This window comes from Peromyscus californicus, unplaced genomic scaffold (assembly GCF_007827085.1).
Source record: "Peromyscus californicus insignis strain IS unplaced genomic scaffold, ASM782708v3 Scaffold_17__1_contigs__length_78620276, whole genome shotgun sequence".
Taxonomy (NCBI): domain Eukaryota; kingdom Metazoa; phylum Chordata; class Mammalia; order Rodentia; family Cricetidae; genus Peromyscus; species Peromyscus californicus.
Window position 1 is genome coordinate 1,176,997 of NW_026294469.1, and position 17,954 is coordinate 1,194,950.

Genomic DNA, 17,954 nt, shown 5'->3' on the forward strand with positions numbered 1-17,954 from the left:
CTCCAACTAATTGAATACCTTTCATACTCGTATCTGAAGGCCTCAGAGACAGGCAGGTCTAGACCAGAGGGAGACTGCCTGTTTTCTTTCTGTGATAAAGCAGGCAGGGTGTGTTAACGTGAGTCATTATCTGCTCCTGTGGTGGCCTGACTCTGTTGACTTGGGTGTTTTTACTTCAAGCTTATCAGGTCACCCTATCCACTGATCTTGGGTCTGGTGGTATTGGGGGAATCCCAGTGGTTTAAATTCCGATGGCTCAGGAGGTTCTTAGCATCAGCATAATGCAGCTAAGCCTTGGAAAGATGAGGAATGTGGGGGCCTTTGTTCCTTTGACACTTGGCTTTTAGAAAGTCTCACAGAGACCCAGGTGTGGTGGCACATGCCCTTAGTCCCAACATGGGAGGTCTCTGTGAGTTCAAGGCTAACCTGGTCTATATATTGAGTTCTATCCAGAGCCACTTAGTGGGACCCTGTCTCGAAAGGAAGTCTCATAGAGAAGAATGATTCTCTTTACTGCACCACCAAAGCAGGGTACCTTTTCAACATACTTCTGTACTATATAAGGTACTTTGAAGCATCCCTGGCATTCAGAAAAACTAACAAAAAACACCAGTACAGGGGCTAAAGTGATAGATGAGTTGTTGAGAGCACTTGCTGCTCTTGCAGAGAACCCAGGGTCAGATCCCAGCACCCATGTGATGGCTCACAACCGTCCTTAGCTCCAGTTTCAGGGGATCCAATACCCTCTTCTGAACTCTATGGACACCAGACACACACATGATGCACAGACATACATTCAGGCAAATACTTATACACATAAAAATCTGAAGAAAAAAAAATCCCAAAACACTAATATGGTAAAACAAGTGAGAAATCTCCAAGCATTTGCTACCGGTTAGGAGACTATGGGTTGACTGATGAGTTTAGCCTAACTTCCCCCACCTCCCAGAACACTGGGGAAGTGAAATGCTACCATAGTTTTTTCTCTCATCTGAAAAGAAAGTTGATCAGGAACTATTTATCATCACATTGACGCTCTGTGGCAGAACCGTGGTACAACTGGAGGGTTCCCTTCAGTTTCTATAGAGCGTGTATCATGCAGGTGAGTTCCCTAAGGTGGCCATCTCAGAGGGCAGAGGGTTTCTGAGCATCCTTGAGTCTCACTGAGCTGGTGTGCCTGACTGAACTCAGAAATGCTTACTGACTGTTTCTTTTGGGGCAGGCTATGGCACTTTACCCTATTTCTATGGAAATGTTGGTGACATTGTTGTGAGTCCTCTGCTGGTGAATTGCTACAAGATTCCACAGTTGGAAAACAAAGATCTAGGGCAATTAGGGTTGACTAGCACCCAGCTCCTGAGTGTGGAAAACATGATCCTTCTGACTACACAGTATCTTGTACGCTTAGGTAAGTTGTTCTCCAGAGTCATGGGCTAGGAACCCTTTACACTGTTTTTTTTGGAATGTATTGTGTCCTTTTTTCAATTAATCTGCCTGCCTGGCTCATATTTTCTTTCTTTTGTCTCTAAGTTTTTCTCATTCTGCCCAGACTTCTGACTTCCCTTTCCTCACTCTAGCTTTGCCTTTCCCTTTTCTCCACACTTGTGTTATAAAAGAGACAAATTGCTCCCCCTAGTGTCCAGTTCATGATGCTCCCTATCCCTTTTGCGAAGGAAGGCCTAGGGTAAGAGGGATGCAAAGGTCATGAACCCTTCACTTCCTCTGAACCTACAGTGAGTACAGGCAGGTGTCCTAACAACACTGTGGTGGCTCAGCAGCATTTACATTGAAATGTCCTTTATTTTGCAAACTGCAATGAGCCATCAAATACTCAGCCTAATTACACATTCTCTCTGGGATTTCACACCACTGATTTGCTTTGGAAAATGTTTGAGGTGCAAATTTTCATATAAAAAAATTTTATATGTATTCATGAGGTTTTTTCTTAATGTTACAAAGTACTGTGGTGTTAAGAAACCATAAAAATACTGAGATAGTATTTAATACTGAGATAGTATTTAAAAAGCAAAATTTTCAGCAAGCCAGATATAGCCTTTCCAGTATCATGTAGCAATATGGGCAAGGACCCTTAATTTCCCAGGAGGCTCCTTGATAGGGGCTCTACCCTGATGTGGGCACTATTCTGACAAGGGTCTTTTTAAACCTCATTTTCCATGGAACCTGCTTTCATGGTAAATCTGTAACTTGAAAACTGTTCTTGTTGGTAAGTAAAAAAGTTATAAAAAATCACCTTGTTCTGGCTCCTTTGATGTCGTAAATTTAAATCTCCATATTTTGGACTGTGGACTATCTTCCAAGACCAGAAAGCATACCTTCGATACTCCCAAAGCCAGTGAGAACAGAGCTTCAGAGGGCAGTGCTTCAGTAAGGCAGGCAGGCAAGCCATTCTATCTTTTCTTTTCAACCTTAATAACCTTCCAAGAAAACCAGGGTCCTAGTTAATCATTAAACCACAGGACAAAAAATAAAATATCTTCTTTCAAGTTATTAAAAACCTCTTAACTTAGAGATTTCTGATTAATTAAACAAGATTCTTTTTTGCTCTTCAGGATCAATTCTCTCCAGAATTTTACTTCCAGTCATTAGGACTGTTGGTATATAGTGTAAATAGCTTGTCCCTCCCTCCCTCTTCTCTCCCTCCCTCTTTCCTTCCCTCCCTCCTTCCTTTCACCTAGGTCTGTGTGTTGGGACTTCTCTGTCCCCCAACAGGTTGTTCTGGTGTGCTTTAAAAAAAATGTTCTGTCCCTCTAAGTTTGAGAAGCAACAAGAATATTTTCACATATGCATAGATTATAGACATTTAAAAAAATTATCCAGACCTTCTAAAATAACAGCTTTAATACTTGGTTTCTCTGAGCACTGACAGGGAAAAAGAAAAACAAGATTCTTCAGAAAGACAGGGCCTTTCTATGATAGTCACTTAAATTTTTTTTTCAGTTATTTCACAAGCTGAAAAACCTTTTGAAGTAGATAATGTCCCTTCCTATTGTGGTGGTTCCATCTGAAGAGCCATCAGAGCTGATGCTCTGGAGATAGCTCTCCGGGGGAAAATTACCATTACTGTGCTTGGAAGAAGTGGAGAAAAGGCTCCTAGAATGCAGTCAGGACTGAGTGATGAGAAGTGGAGAACGCGTAGTGTTCTAAGAGATCCTCTCTTGTCTGAACCCGAGTTCGTGTCCTCCCACTTTTTGTTTCTTAAACAGTAATCCAATCCAAACCTTACAAACGAGTTTTAAGATTACAAAGAATGCTGGGAATATGCTGTGCCACTTTATTTTCCCCAGACGCCTTTGCATGAATTCATTGTATGTCTCAAGAGAATGTGTTGCTGGCTCCTGGTCTGCCCCGGGTCTCTCACAGCTATAAACTGGACCACTGAGCCTTTCAGGTTTTCAATAGAAGACACTAGGAAATGCAGACAGGGCTTTTCATTTGTGGTGTGCTCTGGCAGAAGAAAGTTATAAAGAATGGCCACCTTCCCTTCATTTGGTAGTACAAACTCAGCCACTTCGAGCTCACTACACAGTATGAATGTGGTGACCACACATCATGATTCTAATTCATTAAAGCTGAATGAAAATCAGAGGTTGAGTGACTCCCAACTGATTTAGAAACAAAGCCCCAAATCCCACCGTTCACTACTACCTAGCAAGGGGTAGAGGTGGGAAGGATGTGAGAAACCAGTGTTTTAGGCTGGATGGGTGTAGTCCTGAGGATCAAACCCAGAGCCTCACTCATGTCCCAAGCTATAGAAAGTGCCAGGCTATGCCTCTAGCTCCAGAAAGAAACTTAATGTAAGCATTACTGTTTTCTTATTGTTTCTATGTACAGAAACCAAGCACCTATCTATGAGGTTTGCATTCTTTCTGACCCTCAAACAGTCCTGAAAAAGTGGCTCCTCCATTATAAATTACTTATTTTTTTTTTTGGGAATGTGTTCTTTTTTTATGTTGTATTTTGTATAACCCTACTTGTCTTTAAAAAAATAATAAAGCCCCTTATTTTCTTAGTTTCCAGAAAAGATGAGCAGGTCCAGGAGACCACTTAACTGCCATCAGAGGGAGGGATAGTTTCTGACTCTCCCAAATTGCCTTCCATACAGAGGTCCACTCTTACCTCTGTGCTGTAGCCTGGGGCTAGAGATAGTGCTTAACCTCAGATCACAGCTACTGAAGAGTCTGCTCCTGCTGGCAAGAGCCCTCGAGTCTCAAGTCTCTGATTCACACAAGGGGAAAAAGAGTAGATCAAGTCAATATACTCCTAGGTTTTCATCTAAACTAAAGGTAGAAATCTTAGTTAATCTGTGCCACTTGGGTGCCTGCTGAGTTTGTTCTAAAGACTGGTTAAGTTTCTAAAGACCATAAGAAACAAAATCTCTCTAATTCCAGGGCCACAGTTCATCAGTGTGAGTTTAGCTCAACTATGGCTGGGGAAAGAGGCCAGATGTCATATTTACCAATCCAGAGGACAGGGGAGAATTGGAGGCTGTGTAACATGTAAATTGGGAAAATCAATTAATTTTCTTATGGATAATGTTAAAAATTAAGTGAAGACAATACATTAAGATATTTTTAAAGTGTCTATGCATAAAATGAAAAATGAATGAACCTAAAATTGATTATATACCAATGCATTGGCTCATTTTATTAGTCATTATCAGAATCCATAAAGCCAAGGCTGGGAAGTGATTGCCTTCCAGGACGTGCAACAGGATCGGTCTTGTACCTTAGTGTACCCTCCTTGAAAGAGGGCAGCACTGGAGTATAGGAGAACAGAGCCTGAGTTTTGAATTGAAGCCAGGGAGCAGTGAGAAGGGAATTTTCTAATCGTAGGTGGTTAGTATAAGCTGTCACTTGGGACCACTGCCAGATAAAAGCATGTACTTGCTAGTTGGAATGCAGGTTTAGAGAAAGTTTTGGATGCTAGGTGCTATGTGTTTTCTCTCTTTTCTGATTGTCTAAATTCTAGTTGTAATTGTCGTTAATATAGGTCCTGACCAGATACCTCTCAGGGAAGAATTTGAGCAAATCATGCTGAGAGCGATGCAGGAATTTGCTGTGAGAGAGCGAACCCTGCAGATGGGTGCCCCCTGTACACCTGTGTCACCGGGACAGCTCCCCTGGCTTGCTAGGCTAGCTGCCAGTGTATCTCAAGACATGGTTCATGTGATCGTGACCCAAAACTCTCTGGCAGAGGGCATCTCAGAAACTCTAAGGCTTCTCAGTGAAGTCAAACACTATCAGAGGCTCCCGGACTATGTTGTAGCAATTTGTGCATCTAAAGTCAGAGGAAATGAATTCTGTGTGGTGGTATTAGGTGAGTGGGGTGGGGCTTGATCTTGTCACTTGTTTGATGAATGCATCTGTCATCTGTGTTTGAAAAGGGGCAAGTGGGTGTTTCCAGCATCCACATGATTATTCTCTGGCTGATGGCCGTGGTTGGGTTTCTTCTCCCCCCACACTTTTAAGTTCCCTGTCTTTCTCAGATCAGGTGTTAAAGCCCTCAGTGTGGCTGGTATCCCAGCACCTGGTTCTGGAGACATTCTTTTAAAGCTAACTCTTGAAACAGATTCCCTCATCTCATGTGACTTCCATCCTTAAAAGGTTTTGCAAGTGTTGGGGCTCGAGAGATGGCTCCGTAGTTAAAAGCACTGGCTGTTCTTGCAGAGGATCTGGGTTTAATTCCCAGCACCCACCCACATGGCAGCTCACAACTGTCTGGATCTCCAGTTCGGGGGTGGGGGGAATCCAGCACCCTAGTCTGATTTTCAGGATCCTGCATGCATTTGTGGTACATAAACACATAAACACACACACAACACAAACAAATAACTAAAAATAAAAACAGATAAATAAAAATAAAATTAAAAAAAGATAAATTGTAAAGATTTTGCAAGTTCCTATGCCAGCCAGTCACATTTGCCAGGAGCTCTCCACACTGAAAAGCCCAGTAAACCTCAAGAAAGTAGAGAAATGATAAAATATGCTCTGTGTTGATTCTCTGACAAGGTGCCATCCCTCATAACCATCAGCACTCAGACTTTTATTTCTCCTTTCTTCACTGAATGGCTCTCACTACTTCCTGCCATAGAGATCAAATCCCATCCCCACTCACAAACGTGCACTGGCCAAACTGTCTGCCCGTCCTTCTATGTCAGGGTTCTAGAAAGCTTTTCCTGACTGTGTGGTCATTCATATTTTTAATTCTAAAAATAGTTCCACATAAGTTTGTTTTTAAGGTCACTGCTTAGAACAACCATGTAAACACACAGTTACATTTCTCATGGACTTCTCTGGCCTTTAAATATATGCATGTATACATTTTTACAATTACAATCATAAAACATACCATTTCCTCTTAGTCACTTGGCATCATATTACAAACATTTTGTTGTTGGTTGTTGTTGTTGCTATAGACAATCTTCAAACTGATGTTTCAGATACACCTTTGGACATGTCATGTCCCCTGTAGCTTTAGACCTCTGTCATTTCTGTAGCTAGCGTAGTCAACGTTGCAGCAAGCATTAGCTCCAGACATGAGTCATCACCCTGTTCTTCTGTCCTTCAGGTCAGCACCAGTCCCGGGCTCTGGCAGAGAGCATGCTTACCACAAGTGAGTTTTTGAAGGAAATTAGTTATGAGCTTATCACAGGAAAGGTCAGTTTCCTGGCATCGCATTTCAAAACCACCTCATTAGGTAAGTAGTTGTAAGATTGGGCCTCCCTGCCAGCTCCAGTTGCATGATTGTCTGAATTTAAATCTTAGCCTGTCGGGGATGAAGGTGGGGCTTAAGTTTGGTGGCTGAGCTTTCATTTGGAATGGTTAATGCCATGTGAGGTCCAGAGGAAGGCACGAGCATACTAGGATTAGAGACTGGCTCAGCTGTGACTTTGCTGCTGACCTCGGCCTGTTTGCTCTCTCTCTCCCTGGATCCAAGTTTTTTCATATGTCAGATAGAAACAGAGCAGGTCTATTCTGCCTGCTTTTGTACATGATGGCAACCAGAAGAGAGCCAGTGTTGAAGGTATGCTGGTTGTAAGCATGTACCCACAGGGGTGGTGGATGCCATCAAGAATATCTTTTACTGCAGAGACACACTGGCCAGAGAGACAGCCAGGTAGGAATTCTGACATAATTGCAGGCCAACTTATAAATCTTGATGAGAACCCAGCTCCACTGTCTCATCTGACACTGATAAGAACCACTCCGCATGTCGCTCATTATAACCTTCTTAAATCCACTGTCTTTTGACATAGGCGATGACCTGGACAAGCTGCTAGAAAAAATGCAACAAAGAAGAGGAGACAGTGTGGTCACCCCTTTCAATGGTGACCTTAAGGAGTGTGTGTCACCTCAGGAGGCTGCTGCTATGATCCCCACACAAAACCCGGGTAATGTGGCCTGAGGCCGAAGGAAGGAATCAACCCTTGAGACAGATGTTGTAGAAGCTTAAAAACAACAACAGCTCAGGGTTTTGAGGTGTCCTCAGCCATAGGCTACAACAGGCTTTTATTGTTGTCTACACATACACTGAGTTCAGACTGACAGTGCCCGGCTGTGTGGTCTTCTCTTTGGAGTCTTCTCCTTGAGAGATTCCTGTTCATCTGCACAGGCTGGCCTTAAATTTGATATCTTTTTGAGTCAGGAAGTTCCTCTTTTTTTAAATTTTTAATTAATTAATTAATTTTATGTGTATGGGTATTTTCCAGCTTTCTTTATCTATTTTTTGGTTTTTCAAGACAAGGTTTTCTGTGTAGCTCTGGCTGTCCTGGAACTCAGACGAAGTTCCTCTTTTTGTATAGAATAATTCTAGGAATCCTCAGTTTTATTTTATTATATATATTTTTTGAGATGGGATTTCATTAGCCCAAGCTGGCCTCAAACTCATTATGTAGACTGCAGGCTATGCAGGACTCTGTCTCACTTTTCCCTTCCGCCCTGATTTGTAAAACTCTGCAGTCTCAGGGAGTATGTGGCCTTCCAGGCAGACAGAACAATGTCACCTCACATCATCTGTGCTACAAGAGTCAGTGGTGGGCAGGAGGCCAGGCAGGAGGAAGGAGATTATTAGACTATGCTCCTTGGTATTAAAAATTCCTTCCCCAGTTCACAGGGGTATCATCAGACAGAGTAGGAAAACAAACAGAAAAGAAGCATACCCCCGACATAAGCTGCTAATGATGGCCATTTGACCTCCTCTGGGTAGGAAAGCATTGTTTATGTAGGGGATCACTCAGGCAATGAAGGTAGCAGCAGGGCTTGACATCACCTTCTTGTAAAAGCAAATGTGAATATGGGCCACAGTGTCCTGACTTCCGGGCAATATTTGGTAATACAGCAATCATTCATTGCGTCTAAAGTGGTTTGTATTAACTGTTTAACATTGTTAATAAGTTTAGAATTTGCTCAGCAGGTAAAGGCTGCTTTCAGCCCAAGCCAGTGACCTGAGTTAGATCCCAAAACCATGTAAAGGGGGAAGAAGAGAAGCAACTCCTTTGACCTCCACACATGCACCCCCGCACACCACACATTATGCATACACATGTAATAATAATTAATTAATTATTCCTTGATTCCCAGAATGCATATAGATCTCCAAGTACATTCTTGGTTCCCTGTTTAAGAAATGTTGCTGGTAAGGCTCGTTAAGGAAGGGAATGGCTCAGTTGCCTTTAGCCTACTGGCTATGGGTGGGATAGGACCTCTGTTGGTCTTTTCTGTGTTGAACACACAGATTGTAAGCCCAGCACCACTTTGAGATCTTTGGCAGCAGTTAACTCTGCAGCTCACACACGATTGAGCCTGTATGATAATGAGTATTCAGAGACGGGTAATACCTGGGGGGCGCTCACCAACCTAAGACAGAGCAGCGCCTGTGTGGCCTGGGCAGGCGTCTCCATGACGGGTAAGGTGACCTGCTGATGTCCCATGCAACCTAAGTCAGAAGCTCATTTTTTAGTAAAAGGGGGACCTGGCCCCTGTTTGGGGTAACTGTTGCCTTGCTTGCTGATCTTGACCTTGGTATCTTCCCTATGCTAATTCCCTGCCGGGTTCCACCCTCCTGAACGCTTAAGGAAAGTTCCTTGTCTGTGTATCCTGCATAATGGGCATTAACATCTTAGATGCAAGATTGTAAAACATCTGCAGCGAATTTCTGCCCTCTGGGGTTCTCCCATTGTGCTGTAAGCCTGTATTTAAGACCTCTTCCCTTCTTCAATAAACATTTGGCATTAAAAAAAAAAAAGAAAAAGAAAAAAAGAAAAGAAATGTTGCTGGAGAGATGGCTAAGCAGTTAAAAGCACTGACTGATTTTCAAAGGACCAAGGTTTCATTCCAGCATGCATACTGCAGCTCATAACCATCTATAACTCTAGTCCCAGGGGATCCAACACCTCCTCTGGCCTCGAGGGAACCCGGCACATACATGTAACCACAACACTATACACATTTTTTAAAAATATTTTTTTAATTTAAGAAGAAATGTCAACCAGGCATGGTGGTGCACACCTTTAATCCCGGCACTTGGGAGGCAGAGGCAGGTGGATATCTGTGAGTTCAAGGCCAGCCTGGTCTACAGAGTGAGTTCCAGAACAGCCAGGGCTACATAGTAAGACCCTGTCTCAAAAAAATAAATAAAATAATTAAATAATCAAATAGATAGATAGATAGATAGATAGACAGATAAATAAATAAATAAATAAATAAACAAATAAATAAATAAATAAATAAATAAATAGAAATGCTGCCTGAAGCCAGCAAGATGGCTCCATGGGTAAAGGCAACTACCACCAAGCCTGATGACCTGAGTTCAGACCCCAGGGGTCACATGACAGAAAGAGAAAACCAACTCATGCAAGTGCCCTATGACCTCCACTTGCATGGCTGTGGCACACATGCACACACATGCACAAACACTAAAATTATAATAAAAATTTTACAAAGACATGCTCCTTGGATAAGTGTTTTATATTTCATCAAAATTCAGAATTTGCTAAGTTAAATTATACATACAAATCTATATATACATTTGGTTCCCAGCCAGCCAGCCTGTGAACTGAGGAATGAATGAATAACCTATTTATGTTGGAAGATAGGTATGTTTCATTGGTACTATTTTTTTATTTTTAATTTTACTTAGGTGTATATGTGTGTTTATGTGAATGTAAGCCAGGTATGTTCAGATACTCACAGAGATCAGAAGAGTTATTGGATCCCCCAAAGTTGTAAGATATGGGTGCTGGGAACCAAACTCTGGTCCTCTGCAAGAGCAATGTTTACTCTTAACCACTGAGCCATCTCTTCAGCCCCTTCATTGGTGGGTAAAAAGGAAAAACAATTATATAGGGGCTGGAGAGATGACTCAATGGTTAGGAGCACTGGCTGCTCTGCCAGAGGACCCCAGTTCAATTCCCAACACCCACATAGCTACTTCAAAATATCTATAACATCAGCTCCAGGGGATCCAGTGTGTTCTTCTGGCCTGCTTGGGTACTAGGCATGCACATAGTACACAGATATGCATGCAGACAAAACACTCATATGCATAACTAAAAAATTTATTTGTGCTAGTATTACTTTTTCTTTTCTGGTGCTGGGGATCAAACTCAGGTCCTTACACATCTGGAGTGTGTAAGGTGTACGTGGTGTGCCCTACCACTGAGCTGTTCTCCCAGCTGTGCTGTTCAGACTCACAGTATTAAGCTCTGTCAGTCTGTTCTTTGTGTCAGCAAGGAGACCTCATATCAAGGGTCACTTGCAGCCAGTGTCCAGCGTAGCTAGGGTATTGTGAGTACTGGCTGCCTCAGCTACACCACAGTTGAGTTTAGACAACTTTAATTAGCACTGGTTAGTTAGGCCCTGTGATGTTTCAGTCAAACTGCCAGCACATGACCCCGATAAGGAGCAACCCTTTCAAGAAGGCGGGGCAGTTGCCTGCCCGGGCAGTTTGCTGACTACACTTGGGTCTTTTGTTGTCTGTCGGGAGGGGGACATGGACAGGGAGGGATGGCTTGGTAAGAACTTGTAATAAAGAGTGTCTGGACAGTGCAGTGCGTCACCTATGGGGAGGCCAGCTGGCTGTGTCACAAGGCAGGTCTCTGGATAGTCCTGGCATCAGCACTGGCAGTAACCACACCTCCTAGGCCTGCCAGGTCACAAGTGCTGGCAAAGTCAAGCTGAAAAGGAAGAAAGGTGAAGGTTGTGTCTCTGGTTCATGTTGTCTCGTCACAGAGAGGGGATTTCAGGCCATATTGCAGCTGACTTGCTGAAGAAGGAATGTTTACTGTGGTATCATCCAGAAAAACTTAATGGAATCCTGAAGTATTGTAGCTACACCATTGCCTCCCTCCCTAGACAGGCCTGGGCTCGAGCACTGGGCAGTGCTGAGAATCCTAAAGAACTGAATACTGCCTTTCTGTAGCTGAGTCCTGGTCCAGCTGTGACAGTGTGGTCTGTCTCCACTATTAGGAAAAGGGTTGTAAGATAATCCACCAGTTTTTAAGTAATTCATTTGTAAAACTGTCATATCCAATTCTTTAACATATCTTCTCAGTAAGGTTTTGTGGGGGACATAGGCAAATTCATAAAGCTCCATATTCAATGAAAATTCTTGGTCATGAGAATCGCTTCTTCCTTGTGTTTTACATCTTCATATGGATTCATAATGCCTGTCAAAGAACTAAATTAATATTGTTCTTATAACTTTTTTTAATTTTAGATGTAGATAACGAAACCTTCCAAATTTATCAACCACAGCTCACAGTTGCCAGAAGACTCTTGTCCCAGGTGTGTACAATCGCGGACAGTGGCAGCCAGAGCCTGGACCTGGGCCACTTTAGCAAAGTGGACTTCATTATCATTGTCCCACGATCAGAGGTTCTGGTCCAGCAAACGCTCCAAAGGGTCCGACAATCAGGTGAGAGTGAACTTTTCCGTGAGTTTCTGTTAATCCCAGCATTAGAGCCTTCAGCCTTCCTCTCACTTAGTCTAAAGGTTTAGAAGACATTTAAAACATTCTTTCGTAATAAAAGCACTTGAAGGAATATATAATTTATCTGTAAGCTTTCTCCCAGACCTTCCCCTTGGAGGCCAAGGCTAAATTGATGTGTGTGCTTGCCAGATGCTGTAAGTTTGTGATGTCATGCATGGGACCGCAATCTGGTCATTCACTGTTGAGGGAAGCCTAGCCTGTTGGGATGCTGGGCAACACCACTTGAATTCTTCCTATGCCCAGGCAGGTCGTTTCTGAGGTGAGTTCTCCAACATTTATCAGGTTGCCAGTGCATTTTCAAAGCAGACACCAGAATATCACCTTCCACATCAGCAACAAGAAGTCAAGTTAAAATTATTTCCAAGAACTTAGAGACCAAATACAAGGAAACATTTCCCTCTAGAACATGGAAATGGTAGAAAACAAAATTTTTAGTCTATGGTAGATATATCTCTTCATGAAAATAAAATTTGCCTAGAATTATAAAAAGCTATAAAGAATTTAGAAAATTAGGATAGCTAAGAAAATGCTGGCTTTTCTATAAGCCAGGGTTTTTTTGTTTGTTTGTTTGTTTGTTTGTTTGTTTGTTTGTTTTTGTTTTGTTTTGTTTTTGGTGGGGGGTTTCTTTGGTTGTTTGGTTGGGTTTTGGTTTTTTGAAACAGAGTTTTTTCTGTGTACCCCTGACTGTCCTGGCACTTGCTCTGCGGACCAGGCTGGCCTTGAGCTACCACCACTGCCTGGCACAAACCAGGTTTAAAAAGAAAAATTTAAGTGTCAAATTCCTTCTGATTATTTTATCCAGGGGAAAGACACAGATTTTAGATGGAAGATTAATCTTTTTGCCACATTAAAGAATTTTATTTTTATTGTATTTGAAAACAGAAAATTGAATGAATTCAAAGTTCTAAAAATGCAGCTTATGGATTCCACACCAATAGACAGTGTCTGCCAAACTTTATACAGATTTCCAGGGAATCTTTTAAAATGTAGATTCCCTTTCCCCATAGTTTAGGAGCCCCCAGACTGTATTTTGCCCAACCTCCTGGGTGCTGTTGGTCAAAGGATCACACTTTGAGCAGCATGGCAGCATTATGAAATCTTCCCTTTCAAGCTCCAGGGGCCAGGTGAACGAACAGTAGGTTTTTGCCTGTCTCCCTGACACATGGGAAGTGTTGTCCACAGCTTCAGGAGGCCTCAGCACAATCTGCTCTTTAGCCTTTAAATCTCTGAATGCCAAGCCACGCTGACCTTTGGAAACAAGCAAAGGAAGAAGGGAAGTCTTCCTTGATGGCTGTCCCAGAAGCTCCCTCAGCTCAGGTCACTCTGTTTTCTGTCCTCCCCCTCCACTGTGGGGAATGGATGGGCTTCCATAGTACCAAGTAACCCGACCTGCTATTCCTCCTGGCTTTTCTCTTCCATACATGGAGGGAGTGACTGCTCTTGTAGGCAGTTTACTACACCATTTGGCATTTGCAATCTCCCTTGGTTTGTGATCTGATATCCTGAGTCATGCTTCAGCAAACACATCATAGCACCTATTCTGGGTGAGCGTCATCTGCAGAGCCCGTTCCCGGAATAACCTCTCAGCAGCCTGCCTTCCCTTCCCTCTGCTCAGAGCTCAGGGGGTTTCCCATGTATTTTAAGATTGCCGTTCTTCAGAAAGACACTAGAATCTGACCAATGTTATAGGCTGATAATCTGGGGTGGGGGATCCGTATCATAGGCAAATCTGGAAAACTCACGGCAAATTGCAATTTAATATTCACCCCTAGCTTTGGCACACAAAATTTACTTAAAGAATTTTATTTTCATTATATTTGAAAACAGAAAATTTAATGAATTCAAACTTCTAAAAACGTAGCTTATGGATTCTATGCATATAGATGATGTCTGTCAAAATTTATACAGACTTCCAGGGAGTCTTTTAAAATGTGGATAAAAATCACTTTTATATACTTAAATAATATTCTTTTTTAATTATAGGGAGAAACATGATTGTGGAATGTGTGTGTGTGTGTGTGTGTGTGTGTGTGTGTGTGTGTGTGTGTGTGTGTATGTTTGAGTGTGACACAGAACATACTCCAAAGTCAAAGAACAACTTTTTTTTTTCTGGAAGTCAGTTTTCCCTTTCCACTGTGGAGTCCAGGGTCACACTCAGGACAGCAAGCATGTTTGCCCTCTGAGCCGTCTTTCTGGCCCTGTCGTATCATTTTGAAGAATGAAAGTAACAAAGTAGAAAAATGTAAACATTTGTAGACTGAGGTTATAGTTTAATGGTAGAGTATGTAGTTAGCGTGTTTGAGGCTCTGGGTTCAATTCCACAAAAGTAAACGTGTGTAACCCCACAGTCAAGGATAACACTATGAAAACTTCGTTGTTAGCAAACTACTTACCACCTAGTGTGTGCCTCCTTCCTGCCTGTATCTGTTCCTGCTCTCACAGTGTGTGTATTTCCAGGCCAGAAAAAGCTTTTGTGAGCAACATTCTAAATGAATGCACAGTATTTCATATTATAGCTATACCAAAATGTGTCTTCATATTTAAGTTCCTTCTTTTTGGGGGGAAGGGGGACACATACTAGTTAATAGAAAAAGTCTATATAAATGTTAATGTGTAAAGAGAAGTTGTCCAGGACAGAGTAAGAAATTGCTCACTAAAACACCACTTAACTAACATAGCCATTAAAACAAAAGGTTCCCCAGAAACCATCTGACTCAATTTCCTCCTATTCCACCATGAAAATGGAGAATGAGTTTGCCTGGGGACACAGAAGGCAGACAGACCATCAAGAGAAAACAATACTTTCACTGTTGAATGCCTAGAGCCTCATTCGGGCCTCTCTCCAGTCTGGCACCAAGCAAGTACACAACTCATGTCTGAATGGGGTAAAGGAACGGGGTAGGATGCAGGAAGGAAGAACTGAGTCTGTGGTCTTCTTCCTGACCCTGTTTACCTAGTTCCCTAAAGAGAGCATTTCAGCAGCCAGCCTGCTGGAAAGCCCAGACAGGAGATGTGTCCAGGACTCGCAGAAAGAGCTGTCCTTGGCAGCTCATGTGTAACTGGAAGTAGAAAGATAAAAACAGAACCATTGTGTTGCTGCAGACCCAGCCCCAGGGTGAAGCTGGTCTCTTGCCTTCCATTCTGATTAAGGAAAGAGGGGATGGAGGATGAAGGGCAGAGGGAGGGGAGGACAGAAGAAAACAAGCCAAAGGTGAGAAGAGAAAAGAAATAGGCTAAACCTTCTCAAACTTGCCCAATAATCTGAAATGAGAGCAATTCAGGAAACTCCACATTTGTCAATTAGAACACTAAGATGCTAGCACAGTAAGAATGCAAGCCACTCTCAGTTCAAATCAATATTAGTGACCATGCTTAGTTGGGGGCTCCCTGCTCTGTGCAGGTGATGTGTCCATCAAATGGGAGCAGGTGTGGGAGTACCAGTGGAGGACATGTCATACTGATGAGCTCAATGAAGCTACTCCGGTGTTTGCACACACTCAAGATTATGAGAAAACCAGAGCTATTTAAGGAAGCTTTAAGGAATTGGCAGGATTTGGAGGCTAACCCCAGTGGTGGAAGAAAGGTTTTCATTTCTGAAACCTACCTCTTAATCTCATCAACTTTACTCTCCCTTGTTGATCATTTAAAACTTCATCAGGGAGGCCGGGAGGTGGTGGTGCATGCCTTTAATCCTAGCACTCTGGAGGCAGAGGCAGGTGGATCTCTGAGTTCGAGGCTAGCCTGGTCTACAGAGTGAGTTCCAGGACAGCCAGGACTACTTCACAGAGAGACCCTATCTCGAAAAACCAAAAAAAAAAAAAAAAAAAAAAAAAAAACAACTTCATGGGGGATGAGGGGGAAGAAGCACCTACTGGGTGTTGACAAGTATCCCAGAGGCTGAAGGTCTTGGGAAGCCACTCTGACCCAGAACAAAGAGACAAACACGGAAACCCCCCTGTGCAAACTGACTGTGTCCACTCCTCTCCAGGTGTGCGACCCAGAGAGTGTCCAACTTTTCCTCTGCAGCCACCTGCCAAACAGCATATTCATGCCCCTGCTAAATGCTGGAATCATCCGCTCAACAGTTCCCAAATGCGGACTACAGATTCCTTTGCCACGTAATTAAAGTGTTGGCTTCTGTGAGTGAAGGGTTCGTCTTTCCAGTTATCTCCATAATTAATTATTCTCTTTTGTTTAATGACAAGATCTCTCTCCACTCTCCACACTGGCTGTTGCAGATTTGGGTATCTGGTCTGGTACTTCGTTCTTAGCAATGCTGCCGCCACCCTTCTCTCCCTATCCCTGAGGGAAAAACTCGAAAACTTCGGAGTCAAACCGCCTTGCCTCCAAACCTAAAAACATGTTTATTCACCTATCTCCTCGCCCTTCCTCCTGAGTGACGGAAGGGTTTCCCTCCAGTTCAGTCCAGATGCTCCACCTCACTGTTGGTACCACCTCTGCTACCCCTGTTCATTCTGCTTCCCGGTCCTCATTCCATCAATTGACTCTGCCCATTCCCAAAGACCAGACCACCCTGCCCAGCTCCCTCTTCCAACTGCCAAACCAGGAGAGCCAGGTTCCTGTCCCTCCCCAGCGCTCACTCCCTGCTCCCCAGCTCCGCCCCAGATCCTTGCCACTGTGACCACTGATCTTTTCAGTTATTATTGTATCCAGATTTTTGGCTTCCAGAACCTTCCCAGCTTTTCTTCCACCCGCACTACTCAGACGTTTCCTTACTGTTCCCTAGAACTTTCTCTTCAGCCACAAAGTGAAACATTCAACGCCATTGGTAGACACATCATAAATATTTGCTAAACCAAATTTTTATTACATTTTGTTAAATTGATTTGTTAAGTGAACATGTGTTTTAAAAGGAAAAGATAATAATAATAAATAAGATTTGGAATTCCTCTTGCAAACTCAAATTAGGTCATTGGAAATACATTCCAGAAATTACCATTGGTCAAAAGTAGAGGCCTTCAGTACACAAGCCCAATAGGTGTATCAGAGGGAGACAAGACTTGGAGTTGAATGCCCTTCTTGTGTCTCACAAACCCAGATTAAAGAATTCTCCCCCAGTGAGAGGACAGAAGGGAACCAGAATACGGTCACCTAGAGAAAGGGGGCTACAAATTCAATGGACTCTGAAAGCAACTAGCGGGATTTTAGTCAACTTTTACAGTTTGGGTTTTGTTTTGTTTCCCATAAAAAGATACTACAGGGGTAAGGGAACTGTGTGCTGGCTAGTTTTCTGTTATCATGATACCAGCTAGAGTCACTGAAAAGAGGAAACCTCAGTTGAGAAAATGTCCCACTAGACTGGCCTGCGATGTATTTTCTTGATTGATAATTGATGTAGGAAGACCCAGCTCACTGAGGGCAGTGCCATCCCTGGGCTGGTGGTCCACAAGGAACAAGCCAGTAAGCAGCATCCTCAGTGGCCTCTGCATCAGTTCCCACCTCCAGGTTCCTCAGTGATGGACTGTGATGTGGAACTGTGAGAAAATAAACCCTTTCCTCCCCAAGTTGCTCTTGGTCATGGTGTTTTATCACAATAAGAGAAACCCTAAGACAAAAGGAATTGTTGAAATAAATCTTAAAAACTGAGATGATTTTTTTTTGAGACAGGGTTTCTCTGTGTAGTCCTGGCTGTCCTGGAACTTGCCATGTAGACCAGGCTGGCCATGAACTCATAGAGATCCATCTGCCTCTGCCTCCCGAGTGCTGGGATTAAAGGCGTGCACACTAACACCTGGCAAAAAAACTGAGAATGTTTTAAATGATTTAATATTTTCTTAATTTTCACAATTAAGTGGGGAGAAAGGTGGGGCAGTGGAACTCAAGGCCTCATGAAAACTAATCCTTGAACTCTGTCCTGAGCTATATCCCTGGCCAGATTTCCATCTCTCTCTTTTTTTTTCTTTTGGAGCTGAGGGACCGAACCC

General features: G+C 42.9%; 1 protein-coding gene across 3 annotated transcripts in view; it reads left to right on the forward strand.

The window, feature by feature from the left end:
• Window positions 1-17,954, forward strand: part of Greb1l (GREB1 like retinoic acid receptor coactivator) — a 259,135-nt gene that overhangs the window by 187,800 nt on the left and 53,381 nt on the right. For all 3 annotated transcript variants that reach the window (XM_052741511.1, XM_052741513.1, XM_052741512.1), the window contains 5 exons: window positions 1,223-1,408; window positions 5,011-5,337; window positions 6,589-6,717; window positions 7,277-7,411; window positions 11,737-11,934. In XM_052741511.1, coding sequence (XP_052597471.1) covers window positions 1,223-1,408; window positions 5,011-5,337; window positions 6,589-6,717; window positions 7,277-7,411; window positions 11,737-11,934 — 975 coding nt within the window. The remainder of the gene's footprint in view (window positions 1-1,222; window positions 1,409-5,010; window positions 5,338-6,588; window positions 6,718-7,276; window positions 7,412-11,736; window positions 11,935-17,954) is intronic.